At 37.6% G+C, this 21,313-nt stretch overlaps 1 protein-coding gene across 2 annotated transcripts in view; it reads right to left on the bottom strand.

Annotated features, from left to right (window-relative positions):
* Positions 1–21,313, bottom strand: part of RNF130 (ring finger protein 130) — a 101,399-nt gene that overhangs the window by 58,561 nt on the left and 21,525 nt on the right. For both annotated transcript variants that reach the window (XM_059917891.1, XM_059917890.1), the window contains exon 2: positions 12,220–12,414. In XM_059917891.1, the coding sequence (XP_059773874.1) occupies positions 12,220–12,414 (195 nt within the window). The remainder of the gene's footprint in view (positions 1–12,219; positions 12,415–21,313) is intronic.

Here is a 21,313-nt window from a genome sequence, read left to right as displayed (position 1 = left end):
AGTCAAAGTGACTGAAATAGTGGCTCGTGATCTAAGTAGAATGCAAGTGTGAAGTGTGGAGTGGATAAGTGGGAGAAAACAGAGAGCGAGCCCAAGGAACAGGAAGCTTCAACAAACCCAAATGACAGGAGAGGGAGAGAAAGAGAAGCAACAGTTGGAGAACAGGACACTGGAGTTGAGACTCCAGAGATATAAAAATTCCAGGAGATAATGAGGCCTAGGTTCCTGGTGAGGTGGAATGGTCAAAGGATCAGAGTTAAGAATTTTAGGTTTGGGTGTTCACTCTCCACAAGGATTCTGAAGTTGGCCAGGATGATGGCAGGACCATGTGTGGGTAAGTCAGCAGGAGTCAAGGCCTCTGAGAAGTGACAGGCAGCGAAGTGAATGACTGTGATAAAGGAGGGACACAGGGTGTGGAGCAAGAGAATGAAAGGTGAAGTTTTGTCATTGTGGAAGTGCACTGGTTTGAAAGCAGCTGTACTGATTCAAGAAAATGCCAGCACCATGGGTATACAGCTGATGCCCACAAGGTTCACAACACTGACTAACTTGAAATTGTGCTGAAGTTTGAATCTAAACCTCCTGCCCCGAGGCTGATATACAGGAGCTCCATGCGTGAGCCACCGAGCGATTCCAGAGTTGCTTGATAATTCCTGATGATCCTCAACAGTAGTTTGTCCTCAAAAAGAACAAGGGTCTACTGAATCCTTGTTCTTTTATTCCTTGAGTAGGAAGTTCTTCAACCTCACACAAGCGGAGCAAAGGCTCAATGCCCAGCACTCAAATGTCAGTTTCTTTTCTTCTTATACTATCTCCTGCCTATATGCGCTCATCAGGTAATCTCTACATCATAAAAAAGAAAAGATGGCAGGAGCAAAGACCAGCATGGAAAAGAAAGCCACTTTCTTCCTTCATGTAGAGAGGCAGAAAGGTAGGAAAGTAATTAGGAAGACATCATCAGACACTAAGAGAGTCATCAAATCTTTTAGTTAGAAGAGTTCTTAGGGGTCATCTTCAACATAATACAGGAACACCCTATAAATTACTGACTCTTTTAGGTAACTGGTTCTATCCATGGGTAGTTTTAAGTATTAGAAAGGTCTTTTTTATAACTAAAATCTTGATTCCTAAACGCCCATTCATGGCTCTTGGTTCTCTTCTCTGGAGAAGCACCACTGAATAAACTGTATTTCACTTACTGATGGTGTAAAATACCATCAACTGTAAGGTGCATCGTCACTGTATCCTGTCAATAAACTGTAAGATGCCATCAAATACAAGAAACACCTTCTAGAATCAATGAAAATTCCTCTTCTACACAACAGTCCTTCTGATAATTAAAGACATCTTCCCTGGGGCTCCACCTCAGTCTTTTCTCCATACTAATTATTCACAAAGTCCCAAATTATTCTTTTTTAAAAAAGATTTTTTAAAGAATCTAACATTTACAAGTTAGAAATATCATATAAAAACCTTTCCCACCACCTTGGGAAACAAACCATTCAAGAGTAAGTTACTGGCATGATGCCACATCACCCCCAAATATTTAGTGTGTATTCTACAAACAAAAAACCATTTATAAACAGAGTACAACCATCAAAATCAGGAAATTAACACTGATACATTGCTAATCTGAAAGTCTATTCAATTTACTCAATTTCCCAATAATGCCCTTTATAGAGGCCCAGATGAGAGCCATGCATTGCATTTAACTGTCATGTCTCATTAGTCTCCATCAGTCTGGAATAGTCTCTCAGACTTTGCTTGATGTTCACAACCTTGACACTTTTGAAGTCTACAGCCCAGTTATTTTGTAGAATGTCCCTCATTCTGGATTTATCTGGTGTTTCCTTGTGGCTAGACTCAGGTCATATACCTCTGGCAGTAACATCACAGAAGTGATGCTGTGCTCTTTTCAGTGAATACTCTCAGGTGGCACAGTTTTGATATATCCCATTACTGGTGACGTTCACTTTGATCATTTCATAAAATAGATGTCCTCCAGGCATTTCCACTGTGAAGTTACTCTTTTTCCCCTAGTAATTATTAAATATTCTGTAGGGAGGTATTTCGAGACCAGGTTAAGTATTCCATTCCTCATCAAACTTTCAATTTATTTTACTTTTTAGATCAGTATGAAGTCACAGTTACTATTTTTTTTTTACTTAATCGTCTAAAATACTATCATTATTCATTTTGATGCTCAAATTCCAAACTGTGTTTGATAAAACACGTTTATAGACTTTTTCCATCCTGTTCTTTTTTTGGACATCATTTTTCAATGTCTTTTTCAATTCTTTCAACAAAGAATGAATACTTCCAATATCAAGAGCAGTATGAGACTAACATCTTCCTTCATCTGAGTATTATGTTCACAGGGATACAGGCCAAGCCTTCAATATATTTTTTTAGCAGCCATGGCACACGTTAGCATATGCTGAGCTTACATGATTGAAGGTTCCCAGCTGTCCTCCATTTGAACTGTTACTTAAGCCACGTCTCCACAAAACCTTGTTACTTACTTTTTTTTTAACCCATTTGCAGGCTGACCTAATGAATACTTTCTTTTTGTTGTTATATGTTCCAAGATCCACCTAGTTTTGTGTCATTTTCAAGTTAAGATACTTATATTTTCTTACAAGTTTTTTTTCAATTTAAAAAAATTTTATTGAAGTATAGTTGATTTACAATGTTGTGTTAATTTCTTCTGTATAGCAAAGTGATTCAGCTATATGTACACATATTCTTTTTCATTCTTTTCCATTATGGTTTATCACAGGATACTGAATATAGTTCCCTGTGCTATACAGTAGTAGGACCTTGTTGTTTATCCATCCTATATATAATAGTTTGCATCTACTAATCCCAAACTCCCAATCCTTCCCTCCTCCATACCCCCTCCCCCTTGGCAACCACAAGTCTGTTCTCTGTCTCTGTTTCGTAGATACGTTCATTTGTGACATATTTTAGTTTACACATGTAAGTGATATCATATGGTATTTGTCTTTCTCTTTCTGACTTACTTCCCTTAGTATGTTAATCTCTAGATCCGTCAATGTTTCTATAAATAGCGTTATTTCATTCTTTTTTATGGCCAAGTAATATTCCATTGTAGATATATACCACATCTTCTTTATCCATTCATCTGTTGATGGAAATTTAGGTTGTTTCCATGTCTTGGCTATTGTGAATAGTGCTGCTATGAACATAGGGGTGCAGGTATCTTTTTGAATTATAGTTTTGTCTTTATATATGCCCAGGAGTGGGGTTGCTGGATCATATGGCAACTCTGTTTTTAGTTTTTTGAGGAACCTCCATACTGTTTTCCATAGTGGCTGCACCAATTTACATTCCCACCAACAGTGTAAGAGGGTCCCCTTTTCTCCACACCCTCTCCAGCATTTATTATTTGTAAACTTTTTAATGATGGCCGTCTGACCAGTGTGAAGTGGTACCTCATTGTAGTTTTGATTTGCATTTCTTTAATAATTAGTGATGATGAGCATCTTTTCATGTGCCTAGTGGCCATCTGTATGTCTTTTGTGGAGAAATGTCTCTTTAGGTCTTCTGCCCATTTTTCGATTGGGTTGTTTGTCTTTTGATATTGAGCTATATGAGCTGTTTGTATATTTTGGAAATTAAGCCCTTGTCAGTTGAACCACTTGCAAATATTTTCTCCCAGTCTATAGGTTGTCTTTTCGTTTTGTTTATGGTTTCCTTAGCTGTGTAAAAGCTTATAAGTTTGATTAGGTACAAGTTCTTGATAAAAAATTTTTAATGAGTGGAGAAAGAAAAGTTAAGTACACAGTTAGGCATTCCAGCCAGGGAAGATTTAAGTTGAGAAGAAAGTAATTTACATTAGCTTTCACACCAAGCACCAGCACTCCAAAGGCCTTACAATATGTTACTTATGTTTAAGAACTTCTAAGTCTGAGAGCTCAGTGAACTGAACAATTAAGAAAATGGATGGTGGTTGGTGTCAGCCAGGTTTCTCGCTTTTGGAGTGGGAGTTTACAGATAAGCAAAGAGAGAAAACTAGAATGATCTATGTAATGTAATGGATTAGAATGTAATGGATTAGGGTTGGAGACCTAAGTATGAACTTATTCTTAGCTTAATATAGATACAAATGGTTATATGTAGAAATATTTATAGATATGTGCATATACAGGTATTAGTATACACACATATATTTCCTTGCTCTGTCAACTGGGAAGCCCCAGAAGCAACAGAACCTTAGTAGTAACAAGTATACCTAATACCCAGAGCCTGGTTTCTAATATCATTCTCCAATAAATGGAAACTAGGGTTCCTCGGAGAAATGGCTGATTTTAGGACTGGGACAGGAAACATATACAAGATGATCCTGGAGCTTCTTACAGCACCAGAAAAGAAGGAAGTGCTCAAAAAAGCAAAACAAACAAAAAACCAACACCCATGGTAATGGCAACATGTCAAAGGACACAGGAGTCAACTGAAAGAACTCTCAATGGCCAAAGCTGAAATAATTTGAGCAAAAAAATAAGCAAAGTAACACTGTATTACAATACAAAGTATAAAATAAATATCCATGAGTCCATACTGATACATATAAATGACTGAATAAATTAATAAATAGAGAAGAGATGAATCATCCAGATGAAATAATTCCAAGTAAATATGTAATACTTTACCCTAAGGAGGGGAAGCCTAACTCCCCACTCCTTAAGTGTGGGCTGTGCACAATGACCTCCTGAAGAGTGTTGCATGGAAGAGAGAAAAGAGAAACTTTATTTATTTAGTTATTTATTTTATTATTATAATTTTTTTTGGCTGCATCAGGTCTTAGTTGTGGCACACAGGATCTTTTCGTTGTGGCACGCGGGCTTCTCTCTAGTTGTGGCATGCGGCCTCCAGAGCGCGTGGGCTCTGTAGTTGCAGCACACAGGCTCTCTAGTTGTGACATGTGGGCTCAGTAGTTGCGGCATGTGGGCTTAGTTGCCCCACGGCATGTGGGATCTTAGATTCCCGACCAGGGATCGAACCTGCATCCCCTGCACTGGAAGGTGGATTCTTAACCAGTGGACCACTACAGAAATCCTAAAAGAGAAACTTTATAGTGGAGAAGCCTGACAAACAGCCAGGTGGTCAAGGTCAATATCAACAGTGATCACTCATATTGGTAGTACATGATATGATATGATGAGAATGACACTTTACCTCTGTGGTCTTCCTCCCCAAACCCATATCCTCAGTCTAATCATAAGAAAAACAAACAAATCCCACTGAAGGACATTCTACAAAATACCTGAACAGTAGTCCTCAAAAAACTGTCATAACCAAGAGGAGCCTAAGGAGACATAATGACCAAATGTAATGTGATATCCTGGATGGGATCCTGGAACTAAAAAAGGACACTAGATACAAACTAAAGAAATCTCAATAAAGTATGGACTTCAGTTAATAATAATGTACCAATATTGGTTCATTAATTATAACAAATGTACCATACTGAAGTAAGATGTTAATAATAAGAGAAACTGGGTGCAGGGTCTATGGGAATTATTTGTACTATCTTTGCAATTTTTCTGTAAATGTAAATCTGTTCTAAAAGGTTTATTTTTAAAAAGAGTCTTTCTATAAAAGGGCACAACTCATCAGAAAAAAAGGAGGCTAGAAAACAAACAACACTTTTAAAGTGCTGAAACCCAGAATTCTGTACCTATGTCCTTGAAAAATGATGGCAAAAAAAGACACTTTCAGGTAAATGAATCATGAGAGAATTCATCACAGCAGATCTGCACTGCAAGAAATGATTAAAATAATTATCTGTATTGAAAGGGAAATGACACCAGATGGAACTTGTAACTGTAGAAAAAAAAAAAGAACACCAGAAATGCTTATATGTGAGTAAATATAAAAGCCTATCACTTTTCCCTTCATCAGTTTTTCTGTTCCCATTACCCTCACCAACAAAGGATCTCTTTTCATTCCTCCTCTAAAGGCTCTGTAGACTTAGAATTTGACAGTAGGTAGAAAAGCCCTCCTAGGGAGAGTCTGTCTAGAAACTCTGGGGGATTTTACACTGTTACAAACATGGAGGGGTGCCTCTGGCATTTAGTAGGCATGGGCCTGGGAGGCTAAACATTCTGTAACGACAAAGGACAGTTCTGCAGAACAAAGAATTATCCTGCCCCGATATGCTTCACATCCCACCCCCTGAAAAACCTGAATTGAGGAGCACTGTAAGGCATCAATTAAGGGGTAAGGTAGCCTCACCAGACCTCTGACACATGCAGCCAGGCTGCATCATCTTCCTTAGCAGCTGTGCCTTAATTGAGCTTGCAACTGTAAATCCCGGTCATCATCATATGAACAGCTACCAAGTAAAAAATGTCTTTTGTCCTGTAACCTATGGAACTGATTTCTAAGCCAGTATTCTAAACCCCATGCAGATCCTTTATATTACTTTAGCTTCTTCCTCTTCTGTTGCTGGAGAGGAAAGGATAAGCACACGCAAGATAAAAAGGCAAATCAAGGGGCTTCCCTGGTGGCGCAGTGGTTAAGAATCCACCTGCCAATGCAGGGGACCACAGGTTCGAGCTCTGGTCCAGGAAGATCCCACATGCTGCGGAGCAACTAAGCCCGTGAGCCACAACTACTGAAGCCCGCAAGCCTAGATCCCGTGCTCCGCAACAAGAGAAGCCACCACAATGAGAAGCCTGCGCACCACAATGAAGAATAGCCCCCACTCGCCGCAACTAGAGAAAGCCCACGCAGCAACAAAGATCAAACTCAGCCAATAAATAAATAAATAAATTTTAAAAAGGCAAATCAAGTGATGAGTCCAAACAATTTACTCAGGATGCTGAGCCTGCAATGTCCGTGTTAGACAGGAAGGCTAGAAGATAAGTTGTCTTAAGTATCTGGCAGAGGGAGGGGCTCTCCACTTCCAGAGAAATAAAGGACAAATTTAGAGCTTATAAGAAAAGTTTTTAAACAGAATCATCAGCATTTTTTAAAAAAGCTGCTATTTTTTAAAAGCTACTGCTTATATGTTTCAGTGTCAGATTCTTCTTGATAATTATGAATTTTTGAAAAAGTGGATGGATCATATGGAAGATACAGAAGAGATATATGCAAACTCAGGCAAAAAGATACAATTAAGACTCTATATCCTGCTATAGCAGTACATTTAAAATGCAAGCTCAACCTTTTCTGAGGTAATTAAATCCATATTCAACTAGAACCGAAAAACTTTAAACAGTTAAAACAATAGTATGACTATTATATTGATATTATAATGTATTATTATATATTAATAATATATATTATTAAAAGCCCATTTTCTTGATGGGCTTTAGAATAAAATAACAGATTGACACTAAGTGGCCCCAAATTATGGATATTTAAAGATATTTTGCAATATGTTTGTGATTTATCTTTGTTTTCATAAAGTGTGAATTTTTACTATTCACAAAGTGATTTATTCTATATTTTACAAAGTATTTTTTTTTCTATTCATTGCTAGATAATAAATATAGAGCTATATATATATTTTTAAAGAGAATATGATGGAAAAAAGGTGAAGAGCTATTTAACTAATTCTATTCAACCAGCCAAAGAAACACTAAGCAGCATTTGATACTGCTAATTGACATAAAGATAGAAAAGCAACATTATTATTTGGTTACATGTTTATCTAAATTACCTCATCTTCCTATTAACAATGAAAAAAATGTCCACAGATTCTTATAGACATACAAATAAAACTATAAAAGAGATCTCCAATTTGACAACGATCTGACACAATTTATGACTGTTAAACAGTAAAGTCTATATCAATTTTTAAAAACCAGGAAAAAAAATCCTTAACTTTCAGACAAATGTGCATTATTTTAATGTGCATTATTTTAAACTATCCAAGAGCCCATAACTTCCCCTTTATACTGCCACATATCTGTTCACTACAAAGAACTTATTCTGCCAACTAGAGGTAACAAATAAAACCACAAATTGAGCGGTCTTTCCTGTCAGTGATGTCATGGACAATGTGCCAGAAAAGATGTCCTTCAGTCACCAGATGAAGGGCATTCATTAGAACAAACATGAACAAGCTCCTGAAACATCATCAACAAGGCAAGAAAATGAAATACCTATACTTAACAATGTGGAATTTAAAAATTAGTTATAAAATATATCCTTAAATGGAAAGAAATCTTAACAAAGCTAAATGTCTTCATGAAACCATTTCAATGTAGCATATACTTATTTTGTTCAAGGTATTCTGCTGCCCACTGCAGAGAACAGAAAGATAAGACACAAACTTTAACTTAAAGAAACCCGCAGTCTTCTCTCTACTGCCAGTCTAGTATGCAAATGGTGACAACATAAAAGCAAAAGGACAGTACTGTCAAGAGGTACAAAAAGACACCGTGAAGACTGCAGGGGCCTTGGATAGTAAACTCACTGAGGGTGTGACCCAGGGGTCTTTTTTTCAACTCCTACCATTTTGTATTAGTTCATGTCACAATGCATAGCACAAAGGTTTCTTTTCTTAAATGAAGGGTGGATAGAATTGACATGAGAGCAAGGGAGGGCTAAAGCATGGATCTTTGGGTCTACTCCTTGAGATGTGGAGTTATATAGGTCACTGGGGGAATCTAGTGACTCTGATGGAAGGGTCTTTGAACCTCATGTAGAAACAGGAAAAGAAGGGGCTCTATGGAGGGAGAGAGAAGCAGTGACACATTAATGAGCCAGGAAAACAAGTGGTTCTCAGAGCATAAAGATTTTCTATGTTGTCGTCCTACATAATAGGGATTCATGGCCTTCCAGAGAATTAGATTTAGAGACGAAAAAGGTCTTCCCACACAGGAGGCAACGTGGCCTACATCACAGAGGAGGTCAGTGAAAAATCTGAGACTAAAACCTAGTTTTCCTGTCTTTACCTATTTCTCAAAGCAAGATCTGTGGGCCAGTGGCATTAGCCTCACCTAGAAACTTATTAAAAATACAGAATCTCAGGCTATACCCCAGACCTACTGAATCAGAATCTGCATTTTAACAAAATTGCCAGGGGATCCACACGCACATCAAAGTTTGAAGAGTATTCCAGAGCATTTATCTAGATGTGAAATTACTGGATCACAATGTGTGAGTTCTTTAATGTATCAGATGGTGCTAAATTTCTCTCCAAAGTATTGTTATCAGTCACTGTCTCACATTATTCTTTCTAATTTTCTGTGTATCTAATTACAACATAAAGCCATTTCCTATTGATCTTACATTCCATTTGCCTTATGAAAGTTCCATTTCCTAAGAATATATCCTCAAACTCTATCCCTAAATTTCCTTATTTGTGTTGTTATAAACTAAAATGTGATAAAAGTTACATGGTCAAATAAATTTAGGAAACCATAGGTTAATCAATTAAAACAAGTCTTTAAGACTTCTCAGAGACCTCATTATGTTTATTAGGATAAAAGTGGAATACTTTTCAAGCATTTTCCAAAACTTATTTTATCATTTACCTTTTTTCTCCATGGGTCCTCTATGGATACACTGACATTTCAAGGAACACAGATGGGAAATCTATGTTAATTTATAGAGAATTTCCTCCTTTTTAAAACAAAAATCATTTAAAAAATTCAATACCCTCTCTAATAATCCCCAGATCTTCTTATACTTAAAAGACTCTCATTCTTGCTACTTCTCTGTGGTTCTGTGTATGTAAAATAACATCACAGAGAAAGAAAAATACATTCTGCTCAGCTGAATTTCTCCCTATTCATTTTTCATGTTTTCAGTAAGAAGAAATCAGTAAGGTCCCAAATTTCGAATAGTTTTTCTTACCTCTAAGGCAGCTGAGGAGAGCAAACTGTCACCTGCTCTGAGATCTAAGCAGAAAAACCAGTCTTTTTAAAAAAAAATTTTTATTGGAGTATAGTTGATTTACAATGTTGTGTTAGTTTCAGGTGTACAGCAAAGTGAATCAGTTATACATATACATATATCCACTGTTTTTTAGATTCTTTTCCCATATAGGCCATTACAGAGTATTAAGTAGAGTTCCCTGTGCCATACAGTAAGTCTTTATTAGTTATCTATTTTATATATAGTAGTGTGTATATGTCAATCCCAATCTTCCAATTTATCCCCCCACCTTACCCCCTGGTAACCAAAAGTTTAAAAAACCAGTCTTGAATCCAGTGTTCCCACACAAGATGTCCTGCAAAATCAGACTGACCCTTAATTTCCTTTTGGTTTCCCTGAAGAAATGAAAAGTGATCTCTGGATAGTGAAAATCACACGTTCTTTCTATTTTATTCTTTATAAGTTTTCTTTAGTTTCAGTTTTTCTACAATGAGCATGTGTTACTTTTGCAATTACAAAAAAAAATTTTGGTTCTAAAACGCTTAATTTGAAGGGAAGAAAACAAGTCAGAGCAATAAAATTTAAATCCGTCTGCATTATCCTATCAAGATACACACAAAAGTATCAATGACCCTCAATTAGGGTGAGATCTTTGCAAGATAACTGTCTAAAATCGATTATGTGAATATTAACTACATGATTAAAATGTTAATTCTTGGGCTTCTTGGGTGGCACAGTGGTTAAGAATCCGCCTGCCAATGCAGGGGACACGGGTTCGAGCCCTGGTCCAGGAAGATCCCACATGCCGCAGAGCAACTAAGCCTGTGTGCTACAACTGAGCCTGTGCTCTAGAGCCTGCGAACCACAGCTACTGAAGCCCGTGCACCTAGAGCCCGTGCTCCACAAGAGAAGCCACCACAATGAGAAGCCCGCGCACTGCAATGAAGAGTAGCCCCCGTTCGCTGCAATTAGAGAAAAGTCCGCACGTAGCAACGAAGAACCAACGTAGCCAAAAAAAAAAAAAAGTTAATTCTTTAAATAAGTCATTAATCTTTAAAATTTTTATGAATGCGGAATGAAAGTTTATCTAGGTTTCAACTTTAAAAGAGTGAACTGGTGAACTGAAAGAACACCAAAAAACCTTTGTCTAAGCCTCTCTTCTGCTGGCCTTTGCCTGCTTCAGTCTCTTAGTCTGTAAGTGGGAAAGTACCTGTACCATACATGGTTATGGTGAGGATTGGCTATGAAAATATATAAAAAAGGGGCTCCTCTACATCATATGTCATCAGAGAAACATAAATTAAAACAACCTATTACAACGGCCAAGATACAAAAACTGATAACACTAAATGCTGGTGAGGATGTGGAGCAACAGGAACTCTCATTCACTGCTGGTGGGAATGCAAAATGGTACAGCCACTCTGGAAGACAGTTTGACTGTTTCTTACAAAACTAAACATCCTCTTACCATACAACTCAGCAATCATGCTCCTTGGTATTTATCCAGGGGAGCTGGAAACTTATGACCACACAAAAACCTGCACACAGATGTTTATAGTGGCTTTATTCATAATTGCCAAAACCTGGTAGCAACCAAGATGTCCTTCAGTAGGTGACTTGATAAACTGTGGTACATCCAGACAATGGAATATTATTCAGCACTCAAAAGAAATGAGCTATCAAGTCATGAAAAGACATGGAGGAAACCTAAATGCATATTACTAAATGAAAAAAGCCAGTCTGAAAAAAGCCCAGGTTTTGCTGGGAACATAAAATTGCTCTAAAAAATAAATTCTATTAAAACCCAAAAAAGCTCATAGCCATATAGTGCCTGCCATATATACAGCAGTGCTCAATAAATTGCAACTACTGTTATTAAAACAGGTACATTAGAAATATCCTAAATGCTTCCACAAGAAATGAAGAAATATTATTACTACTGTAATTATAATAATTACTAAGTCAGTTTCAACATTTATCCTGATAAGATAAAAAGCATCCTTCTCAAACAGGTAATCCTTAAGAATCCATGACATAAATTGGATGAATGATTCTAAATCTAATATATTATTTTTCAAAGTTATCAAGTAAAATGTAAAATGACTAAGGATTCAGTCACAGCCAGTTACTTAATAAGTGCAAGTTTTACAGGCTTTTATGGTCATTATTTAAGAAAAAGAAAAAAGTTCAACTAAAGGAAAAAAAGACATGCATCTCAACAAAGAAATGGCAATACCAAAAATAAATATAATCATTGAGTTATGTTGGAAATGATATGGTTTGAGCAAGAGGTAGAATTCCTACCTATAAAGCAATCATTTCTCAGAAGAAAAACAAAATCTACAGTTTCCTTTTTTTGTTTACCTGGATGAGTCATGGTGACTGGCTCCTCTTTGGATTTATTATTGTATATGACTACAGCAACTGCATTGTGGAAAGCAGCCCGTGATATTTTCTCTTTAAAGGTGCAATTTCCCCTCTGCAGCAAGGCAATCCACTGTTTGATGTTAGGAGGGACAAAGAACCGTGTTTGAGGATCACAGCCCAGATGATCAGCAACTAAATAGATGAGAAAAGAAAAAGAAAACAGACATTAATTTTTTCAAGTAAATAAAATCAATCAAGTCTTCATCAAAGTGCTCAACTATTCTCTGGATACCATACAGCTCTAAAGCACTGCAAGCAGCTCACTGCCAACAGAGCTATAAATACATCCACAAAGGACAATGCAATGAATCTGAATCTACATCTGCACAGGGAGAGAGATGCTTCATTAAAATGTTACCTGTAATGCAAATTAAAACCATGAAAAATTCTGTTTAACTTTATAGATCGACAAAAATATAAAAGACTGATAGTATCCAATGTGGGCTGGTGAAGAGGAGGGAAAAAACGCAAACACAGAGAACCCCCCAGAAACCCAAGTGACTGAGCTACCCTGACTTCTGCTCATTCATCTGCAGTTACTCATCTCTTGATCCCCATCTCCCACCATCACCACAAGGAGACTGATTTTGCTTGGGGTAAATGAAGAAGCCAAACTAATCTTTGGTTCAGTTACCCAGCCGTCTTGTTGAAATGCAAGCATGCTTGAACAAATTTCTCAGTAAGTGTCAAAGGAAATTAGAAAAGTTCAGGCCTGTATTTGAAAGTTTAAATTAGCTAAAATAACATGAAACTAGAATTAAGATGTTATTCCTCTAATTTATATTTACTGGTAAATATTACCCTACAATTTCACATTAGGATACATATATTAACTTACTATATCCACTTGTCTAACAAGATACATAAAGACACCAAAACTATCCCTTGGGACAATAAATTACATGGTCATTGTCCTACATTTGGAGGGACAGTTTTTTCAAGTACATTTAAATTTGTACTTGAAGCTCATCAACTTCTGATCCTGCAAATATGGTAATCATAGATCAGGCACTCTTTGCAAATCTTAAAAAGCTGTCCCGGTTGCTCTTTCCACTCCTCATCCTCGCATTTATAACAGGTTAAAATGAAAAGGGAAGGGCAGTTCAGAAGGAGGAAAAAAGTCACAAATGTTATTTTGAAGACTGCAGGTAGGCAGTTCCAGAGGACAATGGGCCCAAGTCCTCCTGGAGCCGGTCGCCAGTATTTTGAGGGCTGAGAGGGAGGGAGGGAGAGGAACACAGCACAAAAGGGTAACACTAGAAGCAAATAAATAATGAAAATATTAAATAAATATTAATCAATAATAAAGTGTATAAAAAGACAACACCAGTGGGGAAATGTTTGCTTTCTACACCCCAGAAGCACACTGCTTAGCAAAAGAAATTCTCTTATTATCATGGTGATGGATGTCAATGAGAGCATATTTGCTATCAGAGGTCTCCTAATACACATTAAGTGGGAGATAAATGATTTCACAATTCGCCATGATTGATATTGTCGACGACTATGACTCATCCTTTTCCTTAAACAGTTTCTGCATTCTGAAACTTTAGTCCTTTCTCAAATTAAACAGAGAGAAAAAAGCTTATGTAATGATTTTAGTAGTCAACTATTGAAAGACACAGTCAAGGCATCATGAAACTTTGAAATCCTGAAACAGACTGTTTACTTTCAGTAATATCTGTTTCACAGATAATTATGCTGTTTAAAAATATAAGCGTTTAGCCAATGTGTTATGATAACCTGTCTTGGGAAAATTTTCAAGAATATCTGAAGAGATCTGTATGCTTGTCTTCTGTGAAACATTCACTATTTTTCCTGTGACTTATCCTGTCCTCCCTATGATTTCTTACTCATTCACAGTGTAGTAAAGAGAAAACAACACAGTTATGGAAGCAGCAAGACCTGGGATCCAAATTCTAGATCAACGATTTATTAGTCGAGCACTGTCACAGGTTCAATTTTCTGATCTTCTATTTCTACTAATTTATAAAGACTGTATGTGTCAATCCCAATCTTCCAATTTGGGATTGACACATACACACTACTGTATATAAGACAGATAACTAATAAGGACCCACTGTACAGCACAAGGAACTCTACTCAATACTCTGTAATGGCCTATATGGGAAAAGAATCTAAAAAAGAGTGGATACATGTATTTCTATTACAGATTCACTTTGCTGTACACCTGAAACTAACACAACACTGTAAATCAATTATACCCCAATTAAAAAAAAAACAGATTGAAATACAATTCTTACCTTACCAGAGTTATGTATGTGAAAAAGTCTATAATAATTCTTCTACCCTTGAGCGCTGAAAAAATTAACTTCCCTTCCCTTAGTTTTCTGGGTGCCATCCTATCTTGTCCTAGTGATCCAGCTTGGTGCCATGGGGATGTTCTACACAAATGTGTGTGAAGTCTACCCACAGCCCGGCAGCACACCTCCACTCCATACCCTTTGCTCCTAATAGCTACCACAGCCCAGCAGCATGCCTCCACCCCATATCCCTTGCTCCTAATAGCTACCACTCCATTTCATTCTTTCTCCCTGATGCTCTGACAGTATCATTGTCCACTTAGAAGAACAGCAGTTTACTAATTGTCACAATGTCTGACACTGAAAAGACACACCGAGGGAAGCAACAACAGAGCAAAATCAAACACACTGAAGGAAAACTTTAAAATTCTCTTAAGGATTGCCCGCCCACTAAGAACAGATTCTATGAACAACTGCATCATCAAAACAAATGCCAACAACAGACTGTATGAGCAAAAGAATGTTCCTGCTCCCCCAAATTTATCCAAATCATCATTCACAAAAGGTCTTTGAAAACATTTATATCAGTAAGAATATAATATGCAATAATAAGAAACTCCAGTTCTTGTTCAAGGAAGTAGTTATTCAGAAAAAGAAAATAAGGGGTTTTCATAATCACTTAGTACCATGGTATGCTTATTTTATCTATCTATTCTTTTCTGTAATTAAAAAATAACTTGAACAATGAAAATAATGTCAACAGCTCTAAAACAAATTCCCAAGAGGACTGATGACTGATTGTGATTAAGTGGCACTACTGCAAAATTTAATACCAGTTGTTCATACTTGAAGCAATTTATTAAGTGAAGACATGGTAGAATGGCATAAAAGATCTATGAACTAGTAAATTTTTTTCATTAAAAGTCATAATGAAAATGTGAAATTATAGGTGATATAAAATATTAAAGTATTTTACAATTTTATTTGTCAATTATACGTCAGTAAATCTGGAAAAAAATTTTACATTACTGGAAAACTTCAGTTTTTTTCTGTATGGCCTTTCCTGTTGAGTCCAGAAATAGTTATGAGACTTTTATTTATTCCTTGACAAGAACCAAACAATTCTGGACAGGAACAATTATGGAATCCTCATCTCAACGAATATTAGCTTAAATGCTCAGCAACGTACTAAATACCAAAGAGAAGTACAATAGAACCAAACATCTTGGTCTTAAATGTTAAAGAACCACTAAATGTATTGAGGAGGCATGCCTGGCACAGAAATTAAATATCAGCAAGGTAGTTTAAAGTGCCAACACAGAGAGTGCTTAGAAATTTAGGAAAGGAAAAGAGCAACATAATGGTTAAGGTTTAGTGGAAGTTGGAGGCTAAAACACTTGAAAACTGCTCAAGCAGAAAGGAGGCGGGTGTACAAGACTAGCACAAGAACACAGAACAAAGATTAAGAGCCTCTCTCCAACTCTTGTGAAAATCAAATAAGATGATATATTGAAAGGCTGATATTAAATATTTGAATATTTAAAGGGCTCTCTGAGTGGATAAGTAAATAAATAAATAAAATCTCTCTTCCCTACCCCAGAGCAGCCTGAAGTTCTCCACTTTGATTAATTTCACTTAATAATTTCACCCCATTTCTTAAAAATGCAAACACCCCATCTGCTAAGTAGTGATGTCCACATTGTTGTGTGGGTGATGTTTCCTCCTGCGCCCTGAGAACTTGCAAGAGCCTTGTGGGGCTAGGGCACTTGATGGATGGTTGCTGGATTCCTTAGGCACGCAGCACGGGTACCCCAATGTGACTCTTGCTCTCAGAGGCTGCGTGTCTTGTTTCCTCCACCTTAAACGCCAATCCCACCACTCCTTTGCTGACCACCTCCTAAGCCTCAGGATTGTGCTAAAATATCTTCTCTGGAACGTCTTCCCAGTTTCCTAAGGCTGAGTTGGGTGCTTTATTCATGTTTCCATGGTACCCTGAGATTCCATTTATTTTAGCATTTATCACACTTTATTAGTAACTGGCTGTTTATTCTGAGTCTCTCCTAAAGCATGAGATCTAGCATCTCCGCCAGTATCTCTGGCATACAGAAGACGCTTAACTTACCTGATGACGGGAGCAAGAGAAGAATGACAGAGGGAGATTAAGCAAGACCTGATATAAAGAAAAAGCTTGTGCCAAAGACCTCTCTGTTTCATGTGGTAATGTTCTGACAGGGGTAATGTTCTATCAGTTGTTTCCTACAAAAGAAGTAAAAATAAAAATGAGCCTAACTAGTTACCCTAAATTTAGATGTTTCCATTATCAGTACGTTCTGATTATTTGCTTTTCTGTTTTCACATTAATTATAATCTCTTTAATCTTTAGATTTCTTACTTCTACCTTGTCTTTATTTTCTGTTTGTTAAATTTTAGTTTTATGATTCAAAGGAAAAAATACAATTCTTTATTTTTGTTCCCAACTTTTTTTTTTAATTGAAGTATAATTGATTTACAATGTTGTACTAGTTTCAGGTGTACAGCAAAGTGATTCAGTTTTATATATATATATATATATATGCGTGTGTGTGTGTACGTGTATGTATGTGTGTATATGTATATATATACATATATATATCCTTTTTCAGATTGTTTTCCATTATAGGTTATTAAAAGATACTGAATATAGTTCCCTGTGCTATACAGTAGGCCCTTGTTGTTTATTTTATATATAGTAGTGTATATCTGTTAATCCCAAATTTCTCCCTCCTGCCCTTTCCCCTTTGGTAACCACAAGTTTGTTTTTCACCCAACTTCTTAATTTAATACATTCAGCTACTGGACTTAAGTATCTAGCTTTTGGGGCTTCCCTGGTGGCGCAGTGGTTGAGAATCTGCCTGCCAATGCAGGGGACACAGGTTCGAGCCCTGGTCTGGGAAGATCCCACATGCCGCGGAGCAACTAGGCCCGTGAGTCACAATTACTGAGCCTGCGCATCTGGAGCCTGTGCTCCGCAACAAGAGAGGCCGCGATAATGAGAGGCCCACGCACCGCGATGAAGAGTGGCCCCCACTTGCCGCAACTAGAGAAAGCCCTCGCACAGAAACGAAGACCCAACACAGCCATAAATAAATAAATAAATAAATAAACCCAAAGTTAAAAAAAAAAAGTATCTAGCTTTTATCCCTTCACACTTCCATGGATAAATTTACTTTCTTACTATTTCTACACTTTCACTTAAATCTAACATCTTATTTCTCTTTATAACTTATCTTTATCGGTTATTTAGTCTAGTTGAAAATGTTTACTCTTCCTTTTGTTTTAATTTTCTGTTAACTTATTTGTAAGTTTCAATTTTTTCTCTTAACCTTGTATATACTTTTTAAAATCCCCCCCACCCCATACTTCTGTTACATTTTTTTTCTGTTAGGATCTGTTATCATAATGGTCTGCAAAAATGATCTGGACCCTAGCCCTTCTTGATTTCTCAGGAACCTTGTATTAATGATCATTCCCTCTTTTTCTTTTTCCTCTCATTTAAACCTGCCTGTCTCTTCCATCTTAAAAATAAAGGAGAAGAAGAAAGAAAGATATCTCAAAAGATTCCCTTTTACTGCCACTGTTCTCAAGAGCTGCTTGTACCTGTGATTCTCATCTCCTCAGCATCCACCCATTCCTCATCACATTTTAATCTCTGCATCCAGCCACTCCACTAAAAGTGCTCTGATTAAAAGGCACCAATAACCTCGGTGTTGCTAAATTCCAGGACATGCCTAATCCTCTTCCAAACTGACCTCGCAGCAACATCTGTCCCAGCTGAGCACTCTTCTCTCTTGGCTCTCAGGACTCTCATCCTCCCGGCTTTCCTCTTCCTCCTCTTCCTTCACAGCCCTCCTTCCTAGTCTTCTTGACTGACTCCATTTCCTCCACATGAGCACTCAAACCACTTGGACGTAGGTCTAAGACTCTCCAGAGCTAGAATTCTCTCTACGTTGATGGCAGACTTTTTTTACTGGAATAACGATGCTTACTAACATTTAATGCCAATCAGCCCTTTTCTGAGACACTATTTTTCAAATTTTACTTCTATAAATCCATAGTTTCCAATATATACAACTAAATCAGAATGCTAAGAATCAGGAGAGGAATACAGATAATTACACGCAGGGAAGAGATGGTCTTGCTTTGATGAGCTAACAGACATCCTTGAATGTCTTTACTGGTTCACACAGAAGGAGGCACAGGAGAGCACCTGTAGGCAGGTGTATGGACAGTCACTTTCTAATTTATTTGTTTCCTGGCAGCTTTGCCCCACTTCCAGGCAAGGCCATGGGATCACCTTGAGGTTTCAAATGGATTCTATCAGTTGCCAAAAAAACCCACCCCAAACCAAAACCAGAAACAGAAACCTAATTTAATTTGGGCATCACCTCTACACAGTCATATGCTTTAACTGACACCTACTTGAGAGCAAGCTTTAGGGGGGAGGGAGGCAGACAGATGACCTAAGATGAGGCACACAGAAGTTAAATTACATATGAAGGAGAGGCCTTTTCTCTGTTTTCCACAGGATGTGAATAAGGAAACATGTGACTCCAGTTGTTGCCGGCAGTCATTTTGTGATAAAGAGGGGAACAATCTTAGGATAAAGTTAAAGCTATGATGGCAAAGGGACACTGAAAGGAACAAGATCCTTGGTAACACTGCTGAGCGCTGAATCTCTGAACCCTGAAAGCTGCCCTACCTTGGAGTTTCCAGTTCTGATACAGGATTAATGTCCTCCTTATCTGTAATCAATCTAAGCAGGAATTTGTTACTTGGAGCACTCACACTCCTCATGTGAGTCAAGCGGCAAAGGTTCAAGACTGGGGCTTTATCCCTGCTGAGGGGATCTCTTAATCCATCGGGATCCTTGGCAACTCAAGCCCACCAAGAAGATCAAATCATAAGAAGAAAGCTTCTTGGAAAAGTCCTTTGACACAGGGAGGCAGCTGTGAAGCCAATTCTTTGCCTCCCTCCCTCCCTTGAGGGGAGTGGTAGCTATTCAGGAGCGGAGAGCTTCACTTGAAGACTAACATTTAAAGCAAGGGTTCTTGACAAGGATACATGGGTAGAATCCAGGAGGCCAGGGAAATCGTCTTTACTTTCACTAAACGCTAACTGACATTTAGCATTTTCTTCATCTATACCTCTGTAACCAATAGCAACTACATTAATTTTTGTTATCTCAAAATACTGGTAATTAAAGTTATTAAACCCACACCAAGAGCTTGTTACTTAATATGTTAATAAAGAATCACATCTACTACTATGTCACAAATATTTTAAATACGTTGATACCGTGTTTCAGTATACCTGGTTTCCTTTAATCCTATTTACTTTTGTACTGATCACTATCCTAAGAAGTCCATAGTTTTCTTTTTCACTAGACTGCAAAAGGAGTCTCAACTGCCAGGTTTAGTTTGTTTAATTTATATGATATATTTGTATCTGTTTCTATTACTTTACTTTGTTCTTATTATCCCTAAGCTTCTTTATACTCCCCCCACCCCCAACTTCTGAATGAATAAAGAAAAATTTTCTTTATTCCCCTCTTTTCTTCCATCTATATACTCAAGTTCTATTTTTTAGAAGTTACCCTTAAAAAATTAACATGCATACCTGATAAAAAGTGTACATTTAATCAATGTCTCTATCTTCTTCCTAAATAACACAAGGCTCTTAAAAGGGCTACCATAACAAAGTACTATAAACTTGGTGGTTTAAACAACAGAAACTTATTCTCTCACAGTTCTGAAGGCCAGAAGTCTTAAATCAAGGCTGTTGGCAGGGCCATCTTCCCTCTGAAGGTCCTAGTGGAGAATCCTTGCTTGCCTCTTTTGGCTTGGTAGCTCCAGGTGACCTTGGCTTGTGGCTGCATCACTCCAACCTCTGCCTCTGTCTTCACATGGCCTTCTCCTCTGTGTCTGTCTCTTCACTTCTGTCTCTTATAAACACACTCATCATTGGATTTAGGACACACCTATGCAATCAAGGATGATCTCATCTAAAGATCTTTAATTTAATTACATCTGCAAAGACCTTTTTTCCAAATAACGTTTCCACATTCACAGGTTCCAAGGATTAGGACATGAATGTACTCCGGGGAGACTACCATTCACCCCCCCTTCAGAATGAGACTCCAACCACCACCTTTCATCATATGTGTAATTGCCCACTATGCAGTTCCACCTTGCTTTAATTATCCTTTAATTATTTGTTACACTTTACCTACAGATGCTTGTCAGTCCTTACATTAGTCAGGGTTCTCCAGAGAAACAGACCAGTAAGTTATTTGTGTGTGTATGAAGAGATTTATTTTGTAAGGAACTGGCTCATGCAATTACAGAGGCTGACAAGTCCCAAGATCTGCAGGGTAAGTCAGCAAGCTGGAGAATTGATGGTGGAGTTCCAGTCCAAAGGCTGGCAGGCATGAGACCCAGGGCGCGATGATGTTTCGGTTTAACTCCGAAGGCAGGAAAAAGCCAATGTCCAGTTTGTAGGCAGTCAGGCAAGAGGAATTCTCTCTTATTTGGAGGAGAATCAGCCCTTCTGTTTCATCCAGGCCTTCAAGTGACTGGATGAGGTCCACCCACAACAGGGAGGGCAATCTGCTTTAATCAGCTTTATTCAATCTATCAATTTATGTGTTAATGTCACCGAAAAATACCCTCACAGAAACACCCAGAATGATGTTTGACCAAATACCTGGGAACCCTGTGGCCCCGTGAAGG

The sequence above is a fragment of the Balaenoptera ricei genome, chromosome 3 (genome assembly GCF_028023285.1).
Source record: "Balaenoptera ricei isolate mBalRic1 chromosome 3, mBalRic1.hap2, whole genome shotgun sequence".
NCBI classification, from domain to species: domain Eukaryota; kingdom Metazoa; phylum Chordata; class Mammalia; order Artiodactyla; family Balaenopteridae; genus Balaenoptera; species Balaenoptera ricei.
The sequence above is the reverse complement of the archived record's forward strand: the minus strand, read 5'-3'. Positions and strand labels throughout refer to the sequence as shown.